The following is a 19,811-nucleotide window of genomic DNA, read 5'->3' as shown; positions in this document are numbered from 1 at the left end:
AGGATACAAAATCAATGCAAGAAAATCAGTAACAATACAAGGAATTATCTGAAAAAGAGCTAAAGAAAACAATCTCATTTATAATAGCATCAAAAACAATAAAATACTTAGGAACAAATTTAACTCAGGAGGTGACAGATCTGACACGAATAAAATAAATTGAGGAAGACACAGATAAAAGGAAAGATATTTCATTTTCTTGTAATGGAAGAATAAATATTAAAATTTCCATACCATAGATTCAGTGCAAAGCCATCTACAGATTCAATGCAATTCCAATAAAGATTCCAATGGCATTTTTATCAGAAAAAGTAAAAACAATTCTAAAATTTGTATGGAACCACAAAAGACCCCAAATAGCCAAAAGTCATCTTGAGAAACAAGAACAAAGCTGAAGGCATCTCACTTCCTGACTTCAAACTATACTACAATAATGCCACTGGACTCCTCTCTCACATCACTCGCAAAAATTAACTTGAAATGAATTAAAAACTTAAACGTAAGACCTGAAGCCATAAAACTCCCAGAAGAAAACAGGGAAATAACTCCTTGACATTTCTTGGCAATGATTTCATGGATATGACATGAAGAGTACAGGCAACAAAAACAAAAATTAACAAAATTACATCAAACTAAAAAGCTTCTGCACAGCAAAAGAAACAAAAAATGAAAAGGCAACCTATGGAATGGGAGAAAATATGTTCAAACTACATATCTAATAAGCAGTTAATATCCAAAATATATAAGGAATTCATACAATTCAATAGTAAAAAATAAATAATTCAATTCAAAAATAGGCAAAGGACGCAAATAGACATTTTTCCAAAGAATGTATTCAGATTGCCAACAGGTACATGAAATGGTGCTCAATATCGCTAATCATCAGTGAAATGCAAATTAAAGCCACACAGAGGTATCACTTCATGCCTATTAGAATGGCTATCATCAAAGACACAAGAGATAACAAGTGCTGGTGAGAATGTGGAGAAAAGAGAACCCTTGTACATGTTGGTGGGAATGTAAATTGGTGTAGCCACTATGGAAAACATTATGAAAGTTCCTCATAAAATTGCAAGGAGAACTACTATATGATTGAGTGATTTCACATCTGGGTCTATATACAAAGGAAATGAATTTACTATCTGAAAGAGACATCTGTACTCCCGTGTTCATTGCAGCATTGTTTATGAGATCCAAGGCATGGAAGCAACCCAAGAGTCCATCAACAGATAAATAGACAAAGCAAATGTCATATATATAGGAGTATATATATGAATATTATCCACACATAAAAAAAGAAAGAAATCTTGCCTTTTGCAACAACATGGATGGAACTTGAGGGCATTATGCTAAGTGAAATAGGTCAGACAGAGAGACACAAACAACATATTATCCACTTATTTGTGGAACCTAAAAAACATGAAACTCATAGAAACAGCAGATTGGTGGTTGCCAGGGGTGGGAGGGAATGTGGGAAATGGGTGAAGGTGGTCAAAGGTACAAACTTCCAATTAAGATGAATAAGTTCTGGGGATCTAGTGCAAAGCATGGCAACTATAGTTAACAATATTGTATTGTTTATTTGAAAGTTGCTAAGAGAGTAGAGTTTAAGTATTCTCACCGCACACACAAGAAAATTTAATGATTTTAGACGATGGATGTGTTAACTAAGCTTACTGTGGTAATAATTTCACAATATATACATATATAAAATCATCATGTTGTATGCTCTAAATTACATAGTGTTATATGTGAATTGTATATCAATAAAGCTGGGAAAAAATTAGAAGCATTGTAAAAGCAAGAAAAATACACAACTGAGGAGACGAAAAAAGGCAATAATACTAGTCTCAGAAATGGAAGAGTTTGGGGAAGTATCACACTGGGAATTAAAAAACAAAACAAAACTATGATGAGTATACTAATGGCTCTAAGGGGAAAAGTAAACAGCATGCATGAACAAATGAGTGATATAAGCATAAGTTAGAAAATCTTAGGATCAAATAGAAATGCTAAAAATCAAAAAACACTGTAATGGAAATGAAGACTACCTTTGATGAGCTCACCAGTGTTCTGTCAGTTGCCCACTGAAAAAAATCAGAAAACTTTAAGACATGTTGATAAAAACTTCCCAAACTGAAGTGCAAAGATAAAAGAGTGAATAAATGAACAGAATACACCAGAACTGTGGGACAATTACAAAAGCTGTGACTTACAGTTAATGGGCATACTGGAAGGATAAGAAAGTAACAGAAGAAATATCTGAAATAATAATGATAAGAATTTTCCAAAGGTAATGACAAAAATCCAACCAGACATGCAAGAAGATTAGAGAACAAGCAGAAAATACCCCCAAAATTACATTTAGGCATGTCATATTCAAACTGCAGAAAGAGATCTATCTTGAAAGAATCGAGAGGGAGAAAACTTAACTGTACAGAAAGAAGGACAAGAATTACTCCAGACTTACATTCAGAAAGAATTTAAGCAAGAAAAGAGTGGAGTGAAATATGTAGTGTTGAAAAAAAAATAAAACCCAGAAATTTTATGCAGTGAAATTATCCTTCAAAAGAGAAGAAAAAAATGACCTCAGAAGAACAAAACCTGAAACAATTTGTCACCAGTAGACTTGTCTTTCAAGAAATGTTAAAAGAAGTTCTTCAGACAGATGGAAATGATAGAGGTAAGAAACTCTGATTTACCAAAGGAGAGGAAGAGTGTTGGAGAAAGAATGAATGAAGGTAAAGTAATGTTTTTATTTATCCTATTCTTAATTGATGGAACAGATAACAGTTTGTTCAAAATAACTATAGCAACAATGTATTTGGTAATTATAGCTTATGGTTAAGTGAAATGAATGATAGCAATATTATAAGCAATAGGAGGGAGAAATTGGGAATACTCTGACATAAGATACTTTCATAACTCATCAAACGCTATGCTGTTATGCTCCAAATAACAGTGTTTCTTGGTCAATGGTTGACTGCATAAATGACGGTGCTCCCATCAGATTAGCACCATAGAGCCTAGGTGTGTAGTAGGCTATACAATCTAGGTTTGTGTAAGCATACCCTGTGATGTTTGCACAACAACAATATCGCCTAAAGACATGTTACTCTGAGGGTAACCCTGTTGTTAACAGATGCATGACTGTAGCGTTATTTGAAAGTGGACTTAGGTTGTTTTAATGTATATTGCTTATTCTAAGGCAACCTCTAAACATTTTTACAGAAGTGTAATTGATATGCTAAGAGAGGAGAGATATTGGAATCATAAAATTTTCAATTAAAAACAAAGATGATATTAAAAGAGATGATAAAAAAAAAAGAACAAGTGCAACGAATCCAAAACAGTTGCAAATACAGCAGACAGTAAGCCAACTATATCAATATTCACTTTAAATGTGAAGGGTCCAAATATACCAATAAAAGACAGAGATGGTCATAAAGGATTAAAAAACCCTAACTATATGTTGTCTATAAAAAACCCACTTTAAATATAAAGACACAGATTGGTTAAAAATGAAAGGATAGAGAAAGATATACCATGCTAACATTAATTAAAAGAAAGGTGGGGTAGCCATATTAACTTCAGGCAAAGCCAACCTCAGGGCAAGGGAAGTATCAGGGATAAAGAGCAGCATTTATATAATAATAAAGGGGGCAATTCTCAAAAATACATAGCAATCCTTAACATGTATGCACCTAACCACAGAGCGTCAAAATACATGAGACAAAACTGAAAGAACTGCAAGGAGAAATAGACCAATCCACCATTATTCATGGAGACTTCAACACTCTCTATCAATAATTGATGGATCTGGCAGGCAGAAAATTTGTAAGAATGTAGTTGAGCTGAACAACACCATAAAGCAACTGGATCGAATTGACATTTACAGAATACTTCATCAAACAAGAAAAAAAGGCACATTCTTCTCAAGCTCACATGGACTCTTCACCAAGATAGGCTGCAGTCTGGGCCGTAAAAGACATCAAAACAAATGTAAAGCATGCCATCAGACTATAACGGAACTAAGCTAGAAATCAGTTACAGAAAGACAGCTAGTTGCTATGTGGAACTCCATGTACTATTGCTCAATTATTCTGTAAATTTAAAACTGTACTAAAAAAAAGTCTACTTTTTAAAGTCTATTTATACAAATAAAGTGGTATTTTTTAAAATACGCCATTAACAAAATGAAAAGACAGGAAACGTACTGAGAGAAATATTTTCAAATCATATATCTTGTAAAGGATTTATATCCATAATATATAAGGAATCTTACTACTCAATACTAAGAAGACAACCCAACTGAAACATGGGGAAAATATTTGAACAGACGTTTAACCAAAGAAAGCATATGAATTTGCTAATGAGTATATAAAAATATGTTCAATATTATTAACCATTAGGGAATTTAAAATTAACCCTGCAATGAAATTTGACTTTACGCTCACCAGAATTTGCTTTTTAAGCAAAAATTCAGACAATAACAAGTGGTGGCAAAGATGTGGAGAAACTGGAACTCTCATAACATTGCTGATTAGGATGTAAGACGGTACAGCTACTTTGGAAAACAGTTTGTTTCTTAAAAAGTAATGGAAAAATTTTTGCCATATCCCATTCCACTTCTAGGTATCTACTCAAGAGAATTAAAACATATGTTCACACATAGATGTTTATGTTAATGTTCTTAGCATCATTATTCATAATGGTCAAAAAGTGGGAACGATCTAAAAGTTATCAACTGATGAATGGATAAAGAAAATATGGTATAACCATAGAATAGATCCTATTCAGCTATAAAAAGGAACAAACTATTGATATATGCTACAACATGGATAAATGTTAAAATCACTTTGCTATATGAAAAAGGTGAGATGCAAAATACCACATATTGTAAGACCAGTTTATATAAAATTTCAGAAAAGGCAAATCTACACTGATATAGACTAGGTTAGTGGCTGTCTGGGTTGAGGTTGGGGATAGAGATTAACTGTGAAAAAGCATGTGGGATCTTATCAGGGAGATGGAAAACTTCTAAAACTAGACTGTGGTAATGATTGTGCAACTCAGTAAATTTAAAGAATAATTGAAATATACACTAAAATGTGATTTTTATGGTATGCAAATTATATCTCAAAAAAGTTGTTTACAAAAACTATCACATCTTTCACAAACCCTTAGTCCAATGTGCATTTTTGTTCATTCTAGTTACTAAGAGCATGCATCTCTTCTGTTCAGAAGTAAGGACAGATAGGTCTCTGACAATGTAAGCAAATGTGCAGAGACCAGAAAACACAGAATAATATGACCAGAGAAAAAGGGGCAGACAGCGGTGGGACCTCTACGTTCTTCAAACTGCAGCAAAACATTCCTTTCTGTGCAAAGCCTTCTTGACTGCTTGCTCCCTTGGAAGTAAATTGCAGAGTATTTTATTTCTACTTCTCATTAACCTTATTATGTTCCAATTGTATGGTTTTCGAGCATATTTAAATATACAAAGATTTGAAGGCAAAATTGTTGAGAAATTCAAGTTTCTAAATTTACTTTGGCAGCCAAGAGAGGAAAAGAGTTTGACTTGGTTAACTTATGTTTCTCTTCTGTCTTATTTTCTTTGCTGTTGCCCGATTTCTTTTTAATCATAAATAGTTTCAGCAGACACTTTTCATTTTGTCAACTAGATTGAAACCTAACTTTGAATCTACTCAACACAGTTGTTGTCATTTTCTGCATCTCAAATCCAGATATGATAGATCTGTAATAGTGCCAAAGTTCCAGATTTAAAATGTCATTACACTTATTATGAGTAAAAACACCACAGGGCACAGTTCCAAATTTCCTATTATCAAGTGAAATAAGAATCTCGCTTCCTCCAATGTAATGTCTTTATGATGCTGGGTTTATTTGCTTTATGGAGAGAATACTATCAGATCACATCCTTTGGGGTTTTATTTGTTTGTTTTGTTTTTAATATTTTAAAAGCTTTCTGTTGTGTGGTTGTGGGATGAGCGCATTGCTGAGTGTGTGGGCGCCTCGTCTTCTCTGACAACTCCAGTTCATAGTACTCCGAAGAGTCTGGTTCCATTTCCTAATGGAACACCTACCTGATTCACATCCAAAGAACATCTGCTTTTTTGAATTTAAAAGTACAATGTTTAGATAGTAGATATTATACATAAATAGAAAGTTTCATGGCGGCATGAACTGGGGTTGTTAAAATGCTTATGTACATGTTTTTATGCTGAATGCTGTTAAAACCATTTTCAGGTAATCTTACATTTTGAGGATCACACTCAGGGCTTCTCAAATTTTCTTCCTTTATCATTTCTACTTCAGTGCTTCCAGGTGTGCTCTCTTGAGGCTGGAGAGAGAGAAAATGAAAAAGAAAGAGAGAAATAGTTTCAATGCATAGATCCATATGACTATTGTAAAATATGATACAATGGTAACATCACGCTCAAAAAGAATCAAATGAAAGTTTGCATGTATCAGAGACCTTGAAAATTGTACCTGAAAAATTCTTAAATTTGAAATTAAAATAATATCTATTTGATTTTGTATTAGTGATGTCCAATGGGATATTTTTCCACTTCAAATATTTATTTCTTGCATAATAAGCTTTTATTTTACAGATCTTGGTTCCTCAAAAAGCAAGGATTCTTTTTTTTTTCTTTATTTTAATTCCCCGTATACCTGGGAAATAGTAAGTGCACAGCTCATGTTTTCAGTAAGAAAGTGGCCTGTAATATCTCACTGTCACTTACATATAGGACTCTATTCATTCCAGTGGTTCACTACCTAATCAAGTGGTGCTTTATACCTCTGGAAACCCTAAATCATTCTGAAATTCATCTCTTTAGGAATACTAAATTAAAAAAGGAGGGGGCAGTTTTCCAGGTTCTGCCAGGGAAGGGTATGCCATAACTGATAATGTCAACATCTCTATAGGCTGGGCTCAGCATATCCGCTCAAACGTGTGCCTCGTGGGCAGAGCTGATTTGCATATGCTGTCACGCCCATCAGTCTGTGAGGGTGCTGTTGCAGGATGGATAAAAACTAAACTCAGTGAACACCAACTTGCTTCGATCTGAAACTTTGATCTCAGTGGATCACGGGGGAGGAAGAAAAGAGGATTCTGACCACTAGGGACATCGGAAGAGAAAGACTAAGACATGGTCTGGTTTGAGAGCAAAGACCCACGCAGGTTTTCTCTCTGCTGCCTTCTACAACACTGACCTGGTTTTCCACAGGCAGTTACCTTCCTTAGCAGGAGAACATTATAACAAAAATAATACTTCCACAAAAATAAAAACCAAAGATACTTAATAAAACTAGTAGAATATTAATTGTAAAAAAATATTTTAAAGCTAGTAGCATATTAGAAAAACAATAGAAATAAAGCACCTTAGTTGACTAAAATAGCTCCTATATTGTCACCCAAATGCACATGATGTATAACAATACACAAACAAAATGAACAAAATTCCTCTTTCTTTATCCTTAAAGTTTAACTTAGTTGTGTGAGATCCAAGAGGCACGAAGTGTCTTCTCCTCTCTTGCTTCTTTTTCTCCCATCCTGCCTTGTTTAAGACCCCTATCTTCTGATTTCCCCTCTGTGTCTTCCCCAGAAATAAGGAAGAAAATAAACAGGAAAATAAAATGACTTTGAGTAAGACAGTGGTCTGTATTACAGGTTGTTGGTAGATATAACGATGAGAAAGTTACTGTTTTTGTCTTTATAGGGTTTACACAATCTGATTGCTATTCACATAAATAGCTCGATATAAAATAAATTAATAAAAGGGGACACAAGCAGAGTTGTACATATTTTGAAAGAACTGAAGTCAAATCCATTTGAGAGACTAAGAAAAGGCATGATGGAAAGAGTAATTTTAAAACGGGCCTCTGAATGATGAAGGCAAGACTGAGGGAGGACATTCCAGGTGAAGGAAACAATACAAGCAAAGACGTGTAGGAAGAAGAGTCGGTTGTTGGCCTCCTGGCTTAGCGGGTACCAGTAGAGAAATCATGAGGAAAATGCTGCAAAGTAGGGAAGAGATCCCAAAATTGAGTGACAAAGTTTGCACTTAATTTAGTAGCCAAATGGGAGTCCATACGATATTTTAACGAAGGCATACGACATGGCTAGAGCCCTGTCAGCGTGACGTAGCAGCAGTGTACAGGCAAAAAATGGAACAGAAGAGAATTCGGGTGGAGAAACCAAGAAAGGAACAATAAACATGACCAAGTAGATGGTGACAGAAGCTGCAATGAAGCATGAATTCGGGCAATGGAAAAGACATGGGGCAGTGACCGTATGTTGAGAGCAAAGATTAGAACCTACAACATTGAAAAATTCTACAGAAATGGAGAAATCTGGAGAAAAGGGAGGTCTGCAGCAAGGAGGTTGATTTTTGTATTGTTAACAGAAAGCTTAAAGCACTTGGACTTTTAAATAGACAGGCACTATTGTATAGCAGTGTTAAAAAATATATTAACATGAATCAAAAAAGCCATTTAATCTAGCTAAAATCTACTGGACATTCACCACTTATCTTCCCATAACCTACAAATTACAGATAGTCTGAGGAAATAGGTTAAAAAGAACAGAGGGAACAAATAAACAACAATGGTGAAAGAGAGTTTCCCCTGGTATTCACAGCAAGAACCACAACTGCAAAACATAAAGAATAGAGTAAATCACCTTAATAGGCAAGCAGAAATTTTAGTGTCTTTTGTTTCTGTTGCACAATCAAATCACTGAATATAAAGTCCCAATATATTCTGGTAAATTTCATTTAATGTGTAGCAGCATCAATTACGATTAGAGAAATCTTTCCAAAATGTAGCAATTTGAATTACTTCCAGCAATATAAGTCAACAAACATTTCTTGTGCAACCACTCAGTAACAGTAGAGTGTTTAGAATTGAGATGAAAGATTATAATAGTTCTTGATTTCAAACAGCCCCCGTGTACTCAGAACAATTCATCATTTCTGTTACCTTCCTACTGGGTCCTGATTTCATTACAAGGGTTACCTCTCTCTCATGGTATGGCATATCCCAAGTATTGTCTTATGCATCAAATTCCCAGACCCATCTAATATATTGGCACATGATCCAAGTTAGGTCACCGGAATCGCCATTCTTGGAAATTAACATTGACTAGATTAAGAATATACCACAAATAGTTAGGTATATTAATTCCAGCAGGGTGTCTTGTTTTTACAATTAAGACCTTTCTTATGCTTCATACTCGTCTTCTGAAGCGGCCTTTGTTTCTACCCATTCCTACACTGGTTATTTCTGTCTTCTCCCAGATACTATAAGCTCCCGATGTTCTACCAATAAAGCCCTTCATTTAATTTGGTAAGGGTCAGTGTTGGCTGCATGTAATCCCAGAGACCTGGATGATACAGGGAGTCAAACCACTAAAATAAAACTGACAGCCCAACATAAGGGCTGAGATAGAAGTTTACTACGGGAACCAACAGGAAGATAACCTAACCCAGCTAAGGAAGCTCAAAAGAACAATATCAGGCTCACCAATGATGGAGGCTACGTTTAGGGTAGGTATTCAATATCTTCCTACCAAAAATATAAATATGTAGCATATTGACAAATTCTAATGTTTGCTTAATTATATTTTCTCATGCAAAGATTGTGCACTTATGAAAATGCTCCCAGATTTTGGTGGTGAGGCTGAGGCAAGGAATATATCCAGAATAAAAGGTTTTATCTATTTGTCTGTTTGTCTGTCTATCTATCTATCATCTATCTATGTATCTATCTACTTATTTTTGTGGGCCATTGCAACTTTGGCCAGAGGATAAAAGAGGCTTCCTTAACTATGAAGTTCACAAAGAGCAGGAGGGAAAGAATGACAGAGGGACTTTCCTCCTCCACAAGTTTGGCAAAGGCTCCCCCTGTGATCATGCATTAAACTAATGGGACGCCTGTTTTGCCAACTTTTCTGTATCAATACTGAAGTTATCTCAATTTTGCTTCAGGAAAAAAATTATATACATACTAATTGCTTTTAATAACTGGAGGAAATTATCCATCACTTCACCAGTGTCAGCAATAAAGCATGAAAAATTGCTACTTTAAATGAAAAATTTGGTATTTAATAGAAGAACTGATGCATTGAAACATAATACATGTGATCGTTATACAGGCCTTTGCTGTCAGCGAGATGGCTCCTTCTGGAAAGAAGCCTTATTGAGTCTGATGAATTAACACAGGATGGGGACTGACTTTGGTGAAAGGTAATGTAATTTGGAGTTAAAGAAATGTGGAATTTTATTCTGGATTAGCACACAAATAAATTTGGGCCTTAGACAATTTATATAACTTTGGAGGGCCTCTGCTTCCTGCTGTTCTGCTAAATCAGGTCAAGAACACCTAAATTGCAGTATGTTTTTTTGTTCTTGCAATTTTTTAATTTATTTTTTTAATTTTATTTCTTTGGACAAGTTTTAGGTTCACAAAAAATTTGAGAGGGAGGTATAGAGATTTTCCACGTGGCCCCAGCTCCCACACATGCATAGGTTCCCCCATTACCAACATTCACTCACCAGAATGGTACAAATGTTATTAAGGATGAGCCTACATCAACACATCCTAATGCCCCAATGTCCACAGTTTAAATTAGGGTTCATTCTTGCTGCTGTACAATTTAAGGGTTTGGACAAATGTATAATAACATACTTCCATCATTATATTATCATGCAGAGTAGTTTCACTGCCTTAAAAATCCTCCAAGCTCTGCATACTCATCCCTACCCTCCTCACCCCTGGCAACCACTGGTCATCTAATTTTATCCACAGTTTTCCTTTTCCAGAATGTTCTGTAGTCTGAATCATGCAGTATATAGCCATTTCAGACTGACTTCTTTCACTTAGTACAATGCTTTTCAAGTCCCTTCATGTCTTTTCAGGGCTTGATAGTTCATTTCCTTTTACTGCTGATTAATATTCCACTATTTGGATATACCACTGTCTAGGACCAGATGGCTTCACCGGTGAATTCTACCAAACATTTAAGGAAGAATTAATACCAATCCTTCTGCAACTCTTCCAAAAATGTAGAAGAGGAGGGAACATTTCCAAACTCAGTTTAAGAGGCCAGCATTACCCTGATATCAAAACCAGACAAGGACATCACACAAAAAACAAATTACAGGTCAATATCCTTGATCAACATAGATACAAGAATTCTCAACAAAATATTAGCAAACTGAATTAAACAAGACATGAAAAGTTTCATCTGCCATGATCAAGTAGAATTTATTCAAGGGATGCAAGGATGGTTCAACATCTGCAAATCAGTAAATGTGATATACCACATTAAAAGAGTGAAGGATAAAAATCATATGCTCATCTCAATAGATTCAGAAAAAGCATTTGACAGAATTCAACATCTAATTTATGATAAAAACTCTCCACAAAGTGGGTATAGAGGGAACATACCTCAACATAATAAAGGCCATATATGACAAGCCTGCAGCTAACATCAAACCCAATGGTGAAGAGCTGCAAGCTTTTCCTTTAAAATCAAGAACAAGACAAGGATGTTCACTCTTGCCACTTTTATTCAACATAGTATTGTAAGTCTTAGATAGGGAAATTAGGCAAGGAAAAAAAATGTTTCCAAAATGGGAAGGGAGAAGTAAAACTGTCACTATTTGCAGATGACATGGTATTATGTAGAAAAAAACCCTAAAGACTCCACAAAAAAACTGTTAGAACTAATGAACAAATTCAGTAAAGTTTCAGGATGCAAAAACAATATACAAAAATCTGTTGCATTTCTAAACACTAACAATGAATAATCAGAAAGAGAAATTTTTAAAAATTCCTACTTACAATTGCATCAAAACGAATAAAATTCCTAGGGATAAATTTAAACGAAGGAGGTGAAAATCCTGTATACTGAAAACTATATAAGACATTAATGTAAGAAATTGCAGAAGACACAAATAAATGAAAAGATATTCCATGCTTATGGATTGGAGGAATTAATATTGTTAAAATGTCCGTACTACTCAAAGCAATCTACACATTAAATGCACATTCTATCAAAATTCTAATGGCATTTTCACAAAAACAGAACAAATAATCCTAAAACTTGTGTAGAACCACAGAAGACCGTGAATACCCAAAGCAATCTTGAGAAGGCATGATGATTTGAAGTGAGGCATGATTTCAGTGAAGCTCCCATGATTTGAAACTATATTACAAATCTGTAATAATCAAAACAGTACGGCATTAGTACAAAAACAGACACATAGATCAATGGAAGAAATAGAGAGCACGGAAATGAACCCACATATATATGGTCAATTAATTTACAACAAAGGTGCCAAGAATATACAATTGGGAAAGGACAGTCTCTTCAATAAGTGTTGGGAAAACTAGACATCCACATGCAAAAGAATGAAATTGGACCACTATCTTACACCATACACAAAAATTAACTCAAAATGGATTAAAGACTTGAATGTAAGACCTGAGAATATAAGACTCCTAGAAGAAAACATAGCAGGTAAGCTCCTTGATGTCAGTCTTGGTAATAATTTTTTGTCTGACACCAAAAGAAAAAACAACAAAAGCAAAAATAAATAAGTGGGACTACATCAAATTAAAAAGCTTCTGTGCATCAAAGGAAACCATCAACAAAATGACAAGGTAACATACTGAATGGGAGAAAATATTTATAAATCATGTATCTGATAAGGAGCTAATATCCAAAATATATAAAGAACTCATACAACTCAATAGCAAATAAAACAAACAATTTGATTTAAAAAATGAGCAGAAGATCTGAACAGAAATTTTCCTAAAGAAGACATACAGATGACCAATCGGTACATGAAAAGATGTTCAACATCATTATTCATCAGGGAGATGCAAATCAAAACCATAATGAGATATCATCTCACACCTGTTAGAATGACTATTATCAAAAAGACAAAAAAGAACAAGTGTTGGTGAAAATGTGGAGAAAAGAAGACCCTTCTGCACTGTTGGTAGGAATGTAAACTGGTGCAGCCACAATGGAAAACAGTTTGGAGGGTCCTCAAAAACTTAAAAATAGAATTACCACATGATCCAGCATTCCACTTCTGGGAATCCATCTGAAGAAAATGGAAACTAACTTGAAAAGATATATGCACCCACACGTTCATTGCAGCATAGCAAAGATACGGAAACAAGTGTCCAACGATTGATGAATGGATAAAGAAAATATGGTACATATATAAAATGGAATATTATTCAGCCATAAAAAAGAATGAAATTTTACCATTTGTGACAATCTGGACGGGCCTTGAGTGTATTATGCTAGGTGAATTAAATCTGACAGAGGAAGACAAATGCTGTGTGATATTACTTATATAGAGAATACCAAAAAACAAAAACAAAAAACTGAGCTCATAGACACAGAGAACAGACTGGCGGTTGCCAGTGGCAGGGGGTGGGGGTCAAAATCAGTGAAGGGGGTCAAAAGGTACAAACTTGTAGTTATAAAATAAAGTCTTGGAGATGTAACGTACAGCATGGTGACTATAGTTACTAATATGGTATTGCATCTTTGAAAGTTGCTAAGAGAGTAGATCTTAAAAGTCCTCATTACAAGAAAAAAAAAATTTGTATCTGTGTATGGTGATGGATGTCAACTAAAAATTGTGGTGATCATTTTGCAATATACACAAACATCGAATCATTATGTTGTACACCTGAAACTAATATAATGTTATATGTCAGTTATACCTCAATAAAAAAAAATAAACATTTGGAAAATGAAAAGGTGAATGAGTACAAGAAGCAATGCAAATGGTGGCATACCATTGGAATGATATATCTTTTCTTTTCTTTCTTTTTTTTTTGTGAGGAAGATTCACCCTGAGCTAACATCATTGCTAATCCTCATGTTTTTTTGTTTGAGGAAAATCAGCCCTGAGCTAACATCTGCGCCAATCCTCCTCCACTTTGTATATGGGATGCCTCCACAGCATGGTTGATGAGTAGAGTAAGTCCGCACCCCGGATCTGAACATGCGAAACTTGGGCCACCAAACTGGAGTGCAGGGAACTTTAACCACTCAGCCACGGGGCCGGCCCGCGATTTATTTTATAATCATAAACTTTGATGTTTGTAATGTTTTGAATTACGGATTGAAAATAGCTTTTCTGTGAAAACAAAAAAGAAAATCAGATTAAATACTACAGTAGGCTATACAATGTACAATGGTGGCCTCCCCAAAATACACGGAATGTCCTATGCCAAAAGAGTGAATATTTTCATATATGGCAACGGATGTGATGAAATTAAGGAGCTTGAGTAGAGGAAATTACTCTGTCAGCTCGAGCTGCCATAACAAAACACCTTTCACTGGGTGTCTTAAACAACAGAAAAGTTATCTTCTTACAGTTGCTGAGGCTGAAAATTCCTGGATCAAGGCCCAGCAGGGTTTGTGTTTCGGTGAAGGCTCCTCCTGAGCTGGAGATGTCACTTCTCAGTGTGCTCTCACACGGCAGAGAGCGCGCGAGTTATCTGCTGTCTCTTCTTATAAGGCCAGTAATCCCATCAGGTTAGGGTCCCACTTTAGTTAACCTTAATTACTTCCTTAAAGGCCCCTTCTCCAAACACAGTCACATTTGGGGTTGAGGCCTCAACATATGAATTTCAGGTGGACACAATTCAGTCTATCACACCCTGGATTATATTGGGGGGCCCTAAGTGCCATCATGAATATCCCTATATGATTGAGGCAGAGGGAGGTTTCACACAGACGCACAGAAGAGAAGACAAGTGAAGACGGATACAGGATGCGAGTGACGTGGCCACAAGCCCAGGGATCTCCACACAGACAACACAAGCTAGAAGAGAAACAGATTTTTCCCCAAAGCCCCCGGAGAGGGTGTGGTCCTGCCAGATTTCAGACTTTGAGCCTCAAGATCCGTCAGATAATAAATGTCTGTTATTTTAAGCCATCATGTTTTGGGTAATTTGTTTCAGTAACCACAAGAAAAAAAGCATAGCTACTCCTTCCAGTAATTTAGAGATGTGCTAGAGACTCATCTTCCTAGCACTTGAATATGTTCCATGATCCTATTCAGGCAAAGTGTTATATATATTTATATAATATATATAAATAAATATAAATTACTTAATATATTTCAGCTGATCGATAAGCACTTTAAATGCAACATTGGATTTAATTGTCTTAAAACAGAATGAGATGGATTTCATTTCTAACCCAGATTGAGTAACAATGATCACATTTAATCTCCCACCTGAAGCAATGAAAAATATTGGAAAAAAAGAGGAAATAATGTTCTTAAGGAAACCGACAACACTGAGGCACAGTGATTCCTTAGAGACAGGACACAAATGAGGTGCACAGAGCCTGTATTACTGTCAACTAGAGACCAGCAGGAGGACAGTGAAGATGTGGAACAATGGGAAATGGGCATCAAAGACCAATTTTGGTAGAGATGAATTCTGCCAAAGCACACACACACCACGGACTCTCCAGAGAACAAACCATGCATCGTATCTCCATTATAATGAAGACCATGAAGACGAATGAAGTGACTGAACCTGTTTTTTTGTCTAGTTGACTTAATTTAGTTCCCAAGAGTCCTGGCGAAAATCACAATCTTTTTAAAGGCAAGGACCATGCCTTTTTTATCTCTATAACTCTCCACAACTAGAATCAAGCCTGTCAAAAGGGAGATGTTCGATATTATTTAAAAGAAAAGAAATATCACAAAATTCTTCAGATGATAGCTCACTTGAACTCTGTGAGACAGCTATTATTAGCCCAATCTTTTGTGCAAAGAAACAGACTCTGAGAGGTCCACTGAGTCACCAAAATCAAATAGCTTTTGGATGAGAAAGCTAACGATTTAATCCAAGTTGTCAGATTCCAATTACTTTGTTCTTCCAATTTCTATCTTAATACCTCTTTACTAGATGTGATAATGGTTGACAGTATTCATCACCATTTACTATAGTCTCTCTCTTCATCCTTAAATTATGTAATGATTTCCTCCAAGGGCCTAGTTTCTGTATTATGCTACTGGTAAAAAGAAAGAGGAGCAGAGAAAAATAAAGAGGACCAAAGAAACAGAGAATATTCTGCCTGTAGAGTCTAGTTTGCTAAAATATGTTTTAACTACATTAAGGCTTGCTTTGCAGCCAGGTAAGTAATTGCTTTAAGAAAATTGAAAAAAAAATGGATGTAAAAATTACGCTGTATTTGCAGAATACAAATGCCCATATGTGGGTTTATTAAATTAAATTTGCCAGATATATTATTTGATTGTTCTACATCTTCACTGATTTGGTCTACTAAGAGTCTTTGATGGTTTTACATATTTATAGGTTGTTGACAGATGAAGTCATAAGGAGGCGTATGGCTGTTGTCCTCCCATAATCTTCCCAGAATCAATCCTTCTTTAATTTTAATTCAGGTATATAAAGTGTGACAAACAGAGTGACTGGAAAAAATGGTCTGTGGTGATAACTAAAAACAATTTTGGGGGAAGACGGCCCAGAGTGTTAAAAAAAATATTCAAAGGACAATGCTTCTCCTTTCTCTACCTCCCTCTCTATCCTCAGTGTAAGATAATACACCACAATCAAAAAGAAATATCATTAGTTAATATTCAGTTTTCAAGCTGAGTTAATGCCCTTCTAGTTCTGTGTCCCTAATTCTACTAAAGTCCTTCTGTTATGCTCCAGCAGAAAACACAAGCACCATTTATTTGTCCTTGGTTACCTCTGTATTTCCCACTCTTACTCTGTCCTGAATAACAGCTTTAACTTAAAAGCCCAAAGGTTCCTGGTATTCTGTTTCTCTCCAAATCTTCAGTCTCAGATTGTTTGCCAAAGTAAGATGATCGCTGAGAGTGAAAACAAACCTTCTTGTGGGATTCTGTAAAATAGAGTTACTTCTAGATAAGAGCTAACAAATCATTCCAAATCAAACTAAATAGCTGACTGGATTCTTAACAAAAACAAATCTTGGATTTTTTTCAAACCTCCCTTTGGTCTAATGTGAGCAGAAATTGTCTTTGATAAATAGTATAAATAAGCGCTACCCAGATTATCAAAAATGATTCTGTTAGCTAGGACCCTATTGCAGCAAACCTCAGGGAATTCATTGTTTTCTGAATGAGTCGCACACTATCCTCTCTCTGTGCTTTTGCTCAATTTGCTCCTTCTATCTCAATTTGCACTTTTCCCTGACTGTAATCGGGAATCCTACCAGTGCCAGCGGGCCCAGCTCAATCACTCCTTCCTTCACAAATACTTCCCCAAGAGGGAAGCAAGTGTGACAGCGTCCCTGTGACTGTAAGGGAGTGAAGAAAGATGTGACAAGATTTAATAACATTTCCAGGAGAGGAGGTATTAGAGTTTATGCCAATTTTATGATATATCTTCAGGTCAAAAAAAAAATGGTAAAATATGAAGAAAAAGATGTATTAGAATACCCATTTTTTTCAGAAAAGAACATTGAAAGTCAGCGGTTAAATCATTTGTCCAAAGTCATAATGTTACTAAATTTGGTGCAATACTAGCGTATTAGTCTCTTATTGATGCTGAACAAATTACAACACACTTAGTGACATACAACACCACAAACTTGCTATCTTAAAGTTCTATTGGTCACATGTCTGTCGTGCTCCCAGTGGATTAAAATCAAGGTTTCGGCAGGACTGTGCTCCTGTCTGGAGGCTCTTGAGAGGAATACAACCCCTTGCCTTTTTCAGCTGCTGGAGCCCACTCACATCCTTCAGCCGTGGTTCCATAGTCTTCAAACTCGGCAACATTGTATCTCTCTGTGCCTTCCATAGTCACAACCCCCTCTTTCTGCTCTTCTGACCTGCTTTTAAAATTGTATTTAATTTGGGCCCATCCAGATAATCCAAAGAAATCTCCCCACTTTAAAGTCAGCTGATGGGCAACTTTTACCTCGATCTGCAAACTTAATTCCCTTCTGCCATGTAACCTAACAAAACCCACAATACATTTCTAAACTTAAAAATATATTTATAAATAACTCAGACACCTAAGAGGAAATCATATGCATATAAGAAATTCTTAAATTGGATTTCTAATAAAAAAGCTATATTTTTGTTTGGATGTAACTAAAGTAACTCTATGTAGGAAAATGTATAATTGGAAAATACTTACATGAAAAAAGAGAAAAGGCTAAAAACTTAAGTTTACAAGTAACCCAAATGAAGGAGAAAAATACTGATAATAAAGAGAAAAAGAACAATTGTGGAAGTAGAAAACACAGCCAGAATAGAAAGGATAAAAAGAAAAAAAGATGATTCTTTAAAAATATTCATGATAACTTTCAAGGAATATTGATAGGTACAAATAAACTATGCAGAATAAGAAAGTTAGTGTAACTATACGTATGGTAGAATTTTAAAAGATACAGAGACAACACTACAAACACTTTAAAGTCAATCTATTTTAAACTACATAGAAAATTGTCAAATTTCTAGAAAAACATAACTTTTCAAAACTTACTGAAGGAAAAATGGAGAAACTGGATATTATCTAGCAGAACACTGGATTTCAAGTTACTAGAGAAACATGCTCTATTTAGTAGACATTGAGAAAAATCAGTGATCCACATTAACACATTTTCATTTGCATGTCTAAATTACACTATATTCTAACACAATTCTACATGGATTCAGTAATATAGTGAAAATAATCTGTAAAATATTTGGAAGAAATACAGGAGAACAGTTTTATGACGTCAGGGAAGGGAATTTTTTTAATAAAAAAAGCCATAAGCACTACTCATAAAATAAGTTAATAGATTAACTTTATTACATGAAGATTCAGTCCTTTTTATCAAAAGACACCAAAAAAATAGTGAAAAGAAAAAAACACACCACACACAAATTAGGAAAAGTTATTTGCAAATCGAAGACTGGTATCCAAAATATACAAAGGATCCTTATAAGTCAGTAAGAAATCAACAAAATTTAAGTAAGGAAAAAGCAAAGAGATATCATGTCTCATAATGGGAAAAAAACTTTTGTATTAAATTAGGAAAAGGTGGCTCTACCTCATTAGTAATCAAGGAAATGCAAATTAGGACCCAACTGAGCTACCATTATATTAGATCAGCAAAATCTGGGGCTTAAAATACCAAGTTTGGTGAGAATGGGGAGTGGATGCCTAATAACGCATCCTCAATATTTGTAGGAAATAAGTTTTAAACATTCGTTTTTGGAAAACAATGATTCAATATCCTCTAATGGTGATAAGCACATGATCTTTGGTCCTCCACCTCTCCTTCTAGTTATATACTCGAGGCTGTCTTACATGTGTCTGCACCCAGGGATATGAAAGAGAATGTTCATAACTGCTTTGTTTATAAAAGCAAAAACTGAATTAACCCGAATGTCCCTCGATAGCAGAAGAAACAAATAAATTGTAGCCGTATCTCTTACACCAATTTAGTAGGGATAATTCATTGAATTATAACTGCAAGCAACATGGACACATCCTAGAAAGAAACATTGAATGAAAAAAGTTACAGAAATTTAGAGAAGGATAATATTCTTTTTATAATATTCAAAAACAATCAAAACTAGCTATACTCCATTAAAACAAATGTGTATGGGGTGAAATACATGCACCCTCACAGAGAGAGTTTGGGAATAATTAACAGGCAATTTAAGATAGGAATTGTGTATGGACCCACAGCTAATGTCAGTAATATTGACAATGCTCCAATCATGTTTTATGTTGGTTGATGGGCTTAT

The 19,811-nt window shown here is 35.1% G+C and overlaps 1 protein-coding gene across 7 annotated transcripts in view; it reads right to left on the bottom strand.

Moving 5' to 3' along the window:
* The window catches only part of LUZP2 (leucine zipper protein 2), a 458,146-nt gene that overhangs the window by 19,387 nt on the left and 418,948 nt on the right, over positions 1–19,811 (bottom strand). For 6 of the 7 annotated variants that reach the window (XM_070624543.1, XM_070624544.1, XM_070624546.1 and 3 more), the window contains one exon: positions 6,281–6,364. In XM_070624543.1, the coding sequence (XP_070480644.1) occupies positions 6,281–6,364 (84 nt within the window). Of the gene's footprint in view, positions 1–1,997; positions 2,088–6,280; positions 6,365–19,811 lie in introns of those variants that run through there. The other variant, XM_070624545.1, reaches the window with a different exon arrangement.

Source organism: Equus przewalskii, chromosome 6 (genome assembly GCF_037783145.1).
Source record: "Equus przewalskii isolate Varuska chromosome 6, EquPr2, whole genome shotgun sequence".
In the NCBI taxonomy this organism is placed as follows: Eukaryota; Metazoa; Chordata; class Mammalia; order Perissodactyla; family Equidae; genus Equus; species Equus przewalskii.
Note: the sequence above shows the minus strand (reverse complement) of the source record. Positions and strands in the feature narration are given on the sequence as shown.